A 10973-nucleotide genomic window follows, 5' to 3' on the forward strand; every position below is an offset into this window, starting at 1 on the left:
GGCATTGAGCAAATGCTTACACTGCAGGACGGATTTCTTTTGTTCAGACATTATTTAGCTGCAGCTAAGCCACAGAATTGGATCTTCAAAAGCAAAACCCCTCTGTTTGGCGCTTCAGAGCCTGATTTGTATTTGTGTCTTTTGTCCCAAAGAGAGATTCGCTTTTCGGTGGCTTTTGTTTTTATTTTGGAATGGATGGCCAAGTTCCTGGGCATGGTTGGTGCCTGCTGTCCACGAAAGAACTGTGTGATGGGGTAATGTGTGTAATCACGAGCTGTGCTGTTCCAGGCTACAATGAACAATCTGAAAGTGATGGCTGGAGAAGGTAAAACAACACAGGTTGATCCAGAGCATCCGACGAAGTGCAGGTGCAGGCTTACAAAGTCCGTAAAGGGAGGTCAGTCCCTTGGACAATTCACTTTGAGCGGGGATCGTCATCACTGCATCTGGTATGGTGGGGATTGGCAGACGAACGTCACTGATGTCATTCCAGTGAGTGTCGTTTTGGTTTATACAAAGGCAGAGACAAAATAAATCAAGCAAGGTGACTTATTAAAGGAAATATGGGTCCTGATGTAGTATCGATACCCAGCTGTGAGGGACAAAAGCTCTCTAACAGTTTAATGTTAGGAAGTGTATGTTTATACACGGGCAGCGGGCAGCGTGCGGGATAGCTCCCAAATACACAGCGGAATTTACAGGTGATCACAGAGTGCTTTTATTGACAAAAGCATTGAATACCCCAAACACAAATGCATATTCATACCCCTGGTACATCCCATTCCCCGCCTCGTATGGTAATTAGCTCAAAAGCTATTAAGCAAGCGTAGTTTGTTCTTTGAAATGGGTCAGTGGTCCTTTTCATGGGGAGGGGTCCCCAAAATGAGGAAGTAAAGAAGTCTTCCTCGTTCTGACCTTTCTCCCTTTTCGATGCAAATGTGATAAATGAACCCTTGGTAGGACTCCTATTTCCTGTCTTCGTGACCGTTCAATGGGTTTCTGGGCAGAGGAGGCCTACACTTGTCTTATGTTCCTAAAAGGTATTTATCAGCTTCTGCATTCTTCATTATCAACGCAGCTAACCAAAGATAAAGCTGACAAGTAATCAGTTATTCTAATACGGAAGAGTGATCCCAGACCCAGTTTCTCTTAGTTAATGACTACCTTTGAATTTCAGCAAAGCCTACCTATCTACTTTAGTTAATTTCAGCAAAGCTTATCTCTAACTAAGATTTTAACCCCTCTAAAATCCTTAATTCTCTAAAGTTTATGTCTCAAAGACAGCCGCAAAAGCTGTGCCATTCGTATCAGAAACTGGGGTTTTGAACGAATTCACGTAACACTAGTTGTAATATTCTCCAAGCCATCTTAAAAGAACTGTATCATAAACCAGCATTCCAAGAATGTTTTCCAGTGCGGTAAATCAAATCAAATCAAATCAAATCACAGGAGTTCTCTACTTGGCGTCTGATCGCGATGAGCTAAAAGATCAAAGACGGGATCTGCTGGAGACAAGCACAAGGCTGAAGGGGACCGCAGGACTCGGGGACGGCGGTGTGACCCCCGAGAGCCTCCCGTGTGCGAGGCAGCGCTGGGCAGCGCTGGGTGCCTGCAGTGCCGGGAGGAGGCTGCGGGCGCCGCTGCTGACCGAGAGGAGCGAGAGGAGATGGGAGCGCTGCCGGCAGCCCCGCCCGCTGCGGAGCTCGCTCGGTCGCTCTCGCGGTCTGTCTCGGCGGCGGACGGCCTGCGATCATCCCCGCCGGGAGGAACCGTGCAGCGGAGAGAGAGAGTGGCCGGCAGCAGCGGCTGTGAGAGGCGAGCCGGAGAGTGAGCGGGAATTGGAGCAGGATCGACATTACCGCGGCGGAGATGTGCGCGGCGGGGAGGCGCTGGGGCCGGCGGCAGCGAGCTCTGCTCTGGGCCGTCCTGCTGGCGGCGTGGGAGGCGGCGTGGGGGCAGCTGCGCTACTCGGTGCCCGAGGAGATGCCCAAGGGCTCCTTCGTGGGCGACGTGGCCAACGACCTGGGGCTGCAGCTGCCGGCGCTAAGCGATCGCGGCGTCCGAGTGGTCTCGGAAGGTAGGACGCAGTATTTCGCTCTGCACGGGAAGACGGGACATTTAGTGACGGCGGAGAGGATCGACAGAGAGCAGCTGTGCCGGCTGGTGGAGAAATGCGTGCTGCGCTGTGAGCTGATCGTGGAGGGGGAAATGAAGTTTTATGAAATAGAAGTCAGTATCATGGACATTAACGACAACGCACCGAGCTTCAAGGAAATTGAGCTGGAAGAGAGAATAAGCGAGATGACAGCCCCGGGGTCACGGTTTCCCCTGCCAGACGCTCACGACCCGGACTCGGGCCGGAATTCCCTGCAGCGCTACGAGCTGAGCGGTGACGAGCACTTCTCGCTGGCCGTGCAGGCGGGCCCCGGCGGCGATCAGCGTCCCGAGCTGGTGCTGGCCAAGGCGCTGGACCGGGAGGAGGCGGCGTTTCACGAGCTGGTGCTGAGGGCGAGCGACGGCGGCGATCCGGCACGGACGGGCACGGCTCGGATCCGTGTGACGGTGGTGGACGCGAACGACAACGCGCCAGTGTTCAGCCAGGCGGAGTACACGGTGCGTGTGCCCGAGGACGTGCCCGTGGGCTCTGTCCTTGTCACCGTCACAGCCACGGATGCCGATGAGGGGCTGTACGGGCTTGTGAAATACTCGTTTAAAAAAATAACAGAAAGAGCCTCGAACATATTTCTTTTGGACTCCGAGACTGGAGCGATCACTCTTTTGCAAAGCCTGGACTTCGAGGAAGGAGACTCTTACGAACTGGAGGTGCAGGCACGGGACGGTGGAGCCTTTTTCGACACTGCCAAAGTCACGATCACCGTGACAGACATAAACGATAACACACCAGTGATTTCGGTAAGGTCAGCGCTAAGTGAGATCTCTGAGGACGCCCCATCGGGGACAGTGGTCGCCCTGCTGCATGTGAATGATCGCGACTCGGGGGCGAATGGCGAGGTGCACTGTTCGATCGACGGGGGCGTCCCGTTCCGGCTGCAGAGCTCACACGGCAGCTACTACAGCGTGGTGACAGCGAGAGAGCTGGACCGAGAGCAGGTGTCGGAGTACAAGGTGACGGTGCGGGCGGCGGACGGCGGGTCGCCGGCGCTGCAGAGCAGCGCGGTGCTGGCGCTGCGGGTGCTGGACGTGAACGACAACGCGCCGGTGTTCGCGGAGGAGCGCTACAGCGCGCGGCTGGCGGAGAACAACGCGGCGGGCGCGCTGGTGCTGAGGGTGCTTGCGACGGACGCGGACGCGGGGCAGAACGCGCGCGTGCGGTACCGGCTGCGGGAGGGGCGGGTGCGGGGCGCGCCGCTGTCGTCGTACGTGTCGGTGCAGGCGGAGACGGGCGCGCTGTACGCGCTGCGCTCCCTGGACTACGAGCAGGTGCGCGAGCTGCAGCTGTGGGTGGTTGCGGAGGACGGCGGCGCGCCGGCGCTGAGCGGCAACGCGTCGGTGCGGCTGCTGATCGCGGACGAGAACGACAACGCGCCGCGGGTGCTGTACCCGCCGGCGGGCGCGGGCTCGGGCGGCGCGTGGTCGGGCGTGGAGCTGGCGCCGCGCGGGTCGGAGGCCGGCGCGCTGGTGGCCAAGGTGGTGGCGGTGGACGCGGACGCGGGGCAGAACGCGTGGCTGTCGTACGAGCTGGCCAAGGCCACGGAGCCGGGGCTGTTCCGCGTGGGGCTGCACAGCGGCGAGGTGCGCACGGCGCGCTTGCCGCTGGCCCGCGACGCGGCGCGCCACAGCCTGGTGGTGGTGGTGAAGGACCACGGGCGGCCGGCGCTGTCGGCCACGGCCACGCTCAGCGTGCTGCTGGCCGACAGCGTGGCCGAGCTGCTGGCCGAGCTGGGCGGCGCGGCCGAGGCGGCGGCGCCGGGCGAGCCGGCCGGCGGCCTGACGCGCTGGCTCGTGCTGGCCGTGGCCGCCGTCTCCTGCCTCTTCCTCGCCTTCCTGCTGCTGCTGCTGGCGCTGCGCCTGCGGCGCTGGCGCCGCCGCCAGCTGCTGCCGCCCGCCGCCGCCGCCGCCTTGCGCGGCGTGCCCGTCTCGCACTTCGTGGGCATCGACGGCGTGCGCGCCTTCCTGCACTCCTACTCGCACGACGTGTCGCTCACGGCCGACTCGCGCAAGAGCCACCTGCGCTTCTCCCGCGACAGCTGCTGCGACACCCTCCCGGCGCGGCCGCTGCCCGACGAGCCCAAGCCGCTGCTCGGCGACGAGGATTCTGCTGCCGCCCGCCCCTCGGACCCCTCCGCTCCCTCGGTGAGTTCCTCTGGCCGCCTTTTCTCCCCGGCCAATTCCCCCGATGCTTCCCTGCCCTTTCCCCGCTCTGTTCCCTGCCTTGTGGAAGGAGCTTTGCTGCCAAGGAAGGTCACCTTTCGTTTCCCGACGCGCTGTGTTCTCGTGCAGATTCTTGCTGCCGGGAGATGGACGTGGGCTCGGTGCACAGTCTTATCTCGGTGGAAGCTGTGGCAGAAGGGAGGCTGCTCTTGGATGGAGATTTTTAGACCATGGCTTTATTATTTTATCAAGCGCCAGATTGTTTGTCATTGTGTTTCCAGACCTGTGCCATTGGTTCTCCTTCTAACTTCTTCTGAATGGATGAATTAAGTTCCTAAGTTATTAGGGAATGGATGTTAAGTTATTGGTAGGATCGGTTTCTTTCCTAAAGCCCGTGAGTTTGCTTGGGTGAGGCTGTCTGAGTACTGTAACTCCACTTTTCTTCTTTCATTCTGCTCTCAGGATTTACGTTTCTCCATGATAATGCACGTTGGCCAGGAAATGTCTTGGCATTCGTCTATTCTGTCATCTTTGAGCCGCATGTAGAGCAATGGTCCAGGCAGCAGCTGGCCATTGACAATGTCTGTCTGCCTGTCAGGGAGAGGAAAGAGAAACCTGAATGTTCTTCTTCAGATGGGTTTCCTGATGCGTGGTGCTTCCTGTGACAGGCTGTTCTTGAGCACAGGTGGACACTTCACATTAAGGGTTGAGAGTTCTCTTCTCCATCTTGGGTGTGTGCTGTAACAGGATGAGGGGGTCTTGGAGCAGATTCTTTGATACCTGGGCTTGTATCAGAGCTCTGTATCGGTCGTGCACTCGAGAACACTTTATTTCTGATAAGCAGAGAAGTCTCTTAGTGTCCATCCGTGTTCTGATCTTTTTTCTCTGTAAGTTTCTCCATCCAGATTTTCTCCACCACGCTTTCTGCTGATGCTCCCCTGCCCTTTCCCTGCCGTGTTCCCTGGCTTGCCTGGGGGATTTGGTTTAAAAGCAAGGTGGAGTTTCCTCTGGTGACATTCTGAAGGCTGGTGCCCGTGGGTGTCATTGTGTAAGCACAGGGTCGTTCCTCAGCGTTCCAGTTAGTGAGGAAGGAAGGAGGGAGAAGGCTGCTGCTGGCAGAGGCTGTTTGTGAGGTCAGAAGTTTGGGTATTTATCAGGTTCCCGCTGTTCTTCCCCTGTGTCAGCAGTGCTGTGTAGAATCCGTGTTCCTGTCAGTATCTGATCTTCTGAAGGGATGTGTCACGTTTGTAAGAAATACAACTTTTTAGCAGGCTCTTGTGTCTTCCCAACAGCAGATGTGCTTGAATAGGCTGAATGTGTCCTGAACAAAATGCTGGTGGCTTTGCCTGGAACTTCTCTGCACGTTGCTCTCAGCCTTTATCGTTCTCCATGATCCACAGTGGAGGACAGGAGAGAAAGATGTTGTGTCATCCATGCTTTGATCTTTGTCCCCAACAGAGGATTGGGCCGAGCAACAAGTGTTCCTTGATGATGTCTGTCTGTCTGTCATGGAGATGAAGGATGCTCTTGAAGTTGTGACTCTTTGAGAAGCCTGTGTGGGGCTGCGTGTGGAGGAGGAAATGCAGGAGGAAATGGCAGAACTGATTTGGGTTGTGTGCTTTTCTTGTTTTTTAAAGTAGAGGTGTGTCAAATGGAGCTGGATGAGCCTTGGCTGTGAAATATTTAGCATGGCAAGAGAATTGCGTGGGTGGGAAGGGAGAGATTCAAGGTGCAGCAGGAGATATAAGGCGGGCATAATTCCCCCTGTGCAGATATTCTCTGACTCAGTCTGTCTCTGAAGGCTGCTGGGCTCTTTCCTTTTGGGCCTATGAGGTGTCTTCACAGAACTCCAATGATGAGGCAAATGCAACTTCCATAGCACAGAGAAGTGAAGATAGCTCTGTGAAATGAGTGGTGTTCAGAAGCGTGGTCTGGGGAGCTGGGCCTCCCCTGTCAGGTGTTTTTAAGGTGTATGGGTGGAAGAACCGCATGGATGATGTGAAGGGTTGGAAATCTGAGTCCTGTGAGCTGTGTGTGGATGTCTGCTGAAAGACTCAAGGGAATGATTTCCTCCATTCCCTGTCCAGTTCCTATCTCTAGTATGAGGCAATGTGAGGTTTTTCTTCTCAAAGTAATTGTCTAGAGGATATGTATTCCAGCTGCATGGAGAACCCTGGGATGTTCTAACTAAGTATTTGCACACCATCATAATTGTGTCACTAAAAGCTTCATGTTGTACTTATGAAAGATGCCGTATGGGAAGATCAAGCTATGTATGTGGTGCCTATAAACAAAGTTATTAATCATCTCCTCTGAGTTATATGACCCAGAAGAGTGTTGTGAGCTCCTCAGTTCTGCAGGTGATGACTTTCTGTGTCACTGTTCTGATGATGTGAAGAAGGTTCCTTCCTGTGTGTAGGTGAAAAGAGAGAGACTTCCATCGAGGTGTTTCTTTAAAATGTCTCTGTCAGAAATGCTTTTCTTGTGCCATGGCTGGGGTGAGAACTCAAATATTATCCGTGGTAAGGAGATACTGTGTGAGCAGCTTTCCATCTGGTGGAGTCTCTAAATTCGGAAGATCTGTGATAACCACGTGGGCTGTGAAGGGCCCGGGGGGAGTGTTGGGGGTGTGGTGTGTGAGGAGGCACTGCTGGAGACATGGCATGTGTTTTGTTGGTGCCCAGGGCTATTGCTGGCCTTATGAACATGAGTCAGGAGGAGTCTGATGGTTTGATGTTGTGTGCTTTGGGCTCAAATGGCCTACTTTGGGTTGGGTACTCTTTGGAATCCAGAGTGGTGGGCACACATGCTGTGAGGAGTCCACGTGCTGAAGAACGGTGATGTTGCCTTGGAGCTGACCCTTGGCTGCCTGGGTCTTTGACAGAGCTGGTAACCATTTATTGCCCATATGACATTTTCCACTTGTTGAAATAATTGGGAGGAACAGAATAATCTTAGTTGTGATGCTTGGGATCTGAGAAGCTGTGCACACAGCTTTTCTTCTACGGACGTTCGTAGGCAAACTTTGCTTTCCTGTTGTGTTTGGACAGAGAGAAGAAGTCTGTCTATCCTGAGACAGGGCCGCTGCTGGAGTTCACTGTGATAGAGTCCAAAATGAATGAATGGATTGTGTCGAGTTCTATTTGTCCTAGTAGTGAGATGAGGCCCACAGCTGAGGTTCCAAGCTCTTTCTTTATCTTTCTCTGCAGGGAAATGACTGTCTGGGGTGAGCTCCTGTGTGAGGCCTCCTGTGCATCTGTTACAATCGAGTTTCCTGTGCTGTGTATATACTACAGCTGACACGATCTGAGATGTGAGGCCGTGATTGACACTCTCCTGGTGTTTTCCCATTCCTGGCTGGGTTGATTAAGTTTGTTTGGATGATTTGGTTGGGTTGGGTTCTTTGTTTGTTTGCTTGTTTTCTTGTCAAGGAGTAAAGTTGATGCTGATTGTGCCTGGCAATCCTGCAAACTCCAAACCATAGAATGATCCAGTAGGGAGGGTGTCTCTCATCCCTACCTTGAAGCTGTTCATGTAATCATAGAATCACGGAAACACAGAATCATAGAATGGTTTGTGTTGAAAAGGACCTTAGAGAAGATGTTGTTCCAACTCTTCTGACGTGGGCAGGGACATCTTCCACCAGACCAGGTTGCTCGTAGCACCTCCCAGCCTGACCTTGAATATTTCATTAAAGACATACAACTTCATAAATATATGTTTCCCCAAGGTGTTGTTTTCTCTGTGGCCAAGACACAACCAAAATGTTGGTATATGTTGATGGTGAACCTGAAGGCTGTGAATGCAGAGTGAGGAGGGTGAGAGCTCAGTTCTGTGCCAGGAAAAGCGGTGAATCTGTGTGGGTTTGGCTGAGAAATGGTTTGATTTGCTGCTTGGGGCCAAAGCCAGAGCCATTTCTGTTCTGTTCTGATCCTGGTTTCTCTCTCATCAAGGACAATGACCTCAACAGTAACTGTTCCTGTAGAACCATAATTCTTGTCTAGAACAGCTAATTAATCCTGTGTGAAACCTCCATCATCCATCTGTATTTCTGTGCAACCTTGCAATGTCGAATTTCTTCAGAGCTGTAATTGCACTTTCACTCAGGCCTTTGTTTCCAGGTTGGGTTGCAGCTCATTTTCACAATTCTCATCAGTACTTTTAAATTTGGAATTGTGCCTGTTGTTTTCCAGCAAATCCGTACTTCAGCCACCTAGGAAAGAATTGTGTGTGTGTGGGAAAGAGGAAAATGGGAAGCAGAAGCAGTAAGAGAATCTGTTATCATTTGTCAGAAGATGTAACTTGAGAAAGAGGCGGATGAGAAGCTGTTTAAAGTGCTGGTTTCATAACTGTGCCAGGTGAGCAGGCCATGCAGTAGAAAAGTTGCTGAGGCCAGGACTAATTCTTCAAATGAAGGCCCCTGTCCTGCTGTCCAGTGTCAGTCTTTAGGGCCACACTTGCAGCTTGAGACCTGAGTGACTTCTCGGTGCTCTCAGGGATGAATTTGAAGGGCAAAGCCTAGAACCAAGGCCTTCACTGTGAGCATCTCTGAGAGCTTGTTGTCTTCAAATGCTTCCCTGCCTTATCTGATTCATGGTTTGGGGTTTTCTGCAGGCTTTTCTTTTTCATTTTGTTTTTCCTGGATTTACTCTGTATGTGGGTACACCTACAGTTATCAACAACCTATCTTTTTTAGGAATGTATGGAGTGTTCTTGTCTCTTCTTCCAGTGGGAGTGGAAGTCAGGAGATGTGAGAGTGACTTTGTGTTCTGTTCCTGCTGGGAGAAATAGATGGAAATATGACTTTAGCAGAGGTTGCATCTGTGTGGTGGAGAAGAGCAGGTGATAAAGACAGGGAGGAGATTCCCTCTAAGCCAATGGTTTGATGAGCCATTCTCCCTTGGATGAGTGCTGATCTTTTAGGATGGTTGTTTATCAACTGTGTGCTTTAGAATCCTTCAGTTCCTTACCATGATGGTGGTGAGCAGACAAATGTACCTCCCTTCTGGGTGTGGCTGCAGGGAACTATCATCTCATGATCAAGTGGACCAGAGAGGAGATGGCCACAAGCAAAACCTCCCAGCTGCATGGCGCAGAAGAAGAAGAAGAGAGGGGAGCTGTGTGTGTGAGGCTGGAGAAGAAGTCGGTCATTCCCTTGCTTGTCATATGTCACAGATAACACAGGCCCGTGCCTGATGGAGTGCAGTGTGATTGGAGTTGCTTCTGTGGAGCAAGTGAGCCCTACAAAATGTTATTGCATCTGTTCATTTCTCTGTGTTTCTGACTCTTGCACTGCTTGTTGTCATGAGCTCAGCCTGAGCGTGTCTGATCTTGTGTGGAAGGTCTCCTCTGTCCCGATTGCCCGAGTGCAGGTGCAGTTCCCACACGCACCTGGGATGGTTCCAGCTGTAAAGAGGAAGGGTTTCATAAGCACAGCTGTGCTCACCCAGGAGCACTTTGTCTGTCGTGTAATAATGCAGAAACATCTCTGCTGCGGTCGTCAAAGTGCAGAGCAGCCACCCAGCCCAGCCAAGGTTTCCATGAACAGATCAGGGGCCAGGGGGAGAACCTGTGCAGTGTCCCCCACATCATCACCTGGAGGAACATGCTGGGCAATCATCTGGAGGCTGTTAAATGGCTGAGGAACAGGCTGCACAGCCATCTCCAAAGAGTTCTTGGCAGTGGCTCCATGTCCAGCTGGAAAGCAGTAACTTGTGTTGTCCCTCAAGGGTCCTTACTGGGACCAGGACTGTTTAGTACCTCCATGGACAATGGGATCGAGTGCACCCTGAGAACATTTGCAGCTGCCACCAGTGTGAGTTGATTCCCCAGAGGGCAGAGATGCCACCGAGGGCTGGGCTGGAGAAGTGGCCCCGTGCAACCATCACGGAGGTGAACAGGGCAAAGTGCAAGGTCCTGCAGCCGGGGTAGGGCAATCCCCAGTGTGAACAGAGAGCAGGGGACAGGGAAGCGCTTAGCAGAGAAGTACTTTGGGTTCTGGGTGGGTGACAAGATGGGCCATGAGCCGCCCATGGGCACCTGCTGCTCCGATTGTGTCCTGCACTGCACAACAAGTTTTGTGCCCGGCAGGTCGAGGGAGATCCTTCCCCCCTCTAAACGCTTTTTGTGAGACCATAGACTGCATGCAGATCCTGGGCCAGTATCCCAAATGGACATGCTGGAGTCCCCAGAGGGATCATGGAATTGATCTGAGGGTTGGAACATCTCTGCTGTGCAGAAGGACTGAAGGAGTTTAGGTCTTCAAGCATGGAGAAATGATACCTCTGTGATGCCTTTTCAAATTATCTCGCTGTATCAGTTTTTAAAATAAGCTTAAAGGAAATATGGACAGATCCCCTTTTCCAAGGGCTGGTGGTCATCAGACAGCAGAGAAGTGTTTTTAACTAAAAGAAGGGAGGTTTTGATTAGGAGAAAGCTTTGGAGTGTGGGTTGTGAGAAATTGGAACATATTGCCCAGAGAGGTTTTGGATATGCCTTCAACATTCAAGTCTAGCAGAAAGTGTTCCTGCTGATGGCAGAGTTGTGGACTAAATGGCCTTTAAAGAAAAGTTGGAGTGTGAAACTGAACACATTGTTTAGCTCTTTGAAGAACTCAGCGTTGCTTTGCACTTCCCACTGTC

At 52.6% G+C, this 10973-nt stretch overlaps 2 protein-coding genes across 3 annotated transcripts in view; both read left to right on the top strand.

Moving 5' to 3' along the window:
• LOC120759063 (protocadherin gamma-C3-like) overlaps positions 1–10973 on the top strand; it is a 122374-nt gene that overhangs the window by 41770 nt on the left and 69631 nt on the right. The window lies entirely within an intron of this gene.
• LOC120759065 (protocadherin gamma-A12-like) lies at positions 1699–10804 on the top strand. 2 transcript variants are annotated; one of them, XM_040077946.2, is made up of 2 exons: positions 1699–4314; positions 9285–10804. In XM_040077946.2, the coding sequence occupies exons 1-2, from the start codon at positions 1870–1872 to the stop codon at positions 9369–9371; spliced, it is 2532 nt and encodes an 843-aa protein (XP_039933880.1). In that variant the 5' UTR covers positions 1699–1869; the 3' UTR covers positions 9372–10804. The 2 variants fall into 2 exon arrangements, with proteins under 2 accessions (XP_039933880.1, XP_039933881.1); XM_040077947.2 differs by having other exon boundaries at positions 9354–10804.

The sequence above is a fragment of the Hirundo rustica genome, chromosome 14 (assembly GCF_015227805.2).
Source record: "Hirundo rustica isolate bHirRus1 chromosome 14, bHirRus1.pri.v3, whole genome shotgun sequence".
NCBI lineage: Eukaryota > Metazoa > Chordata > Aves > Passeriformes > Hirundinidae > Hirundo > Hirundo rustica.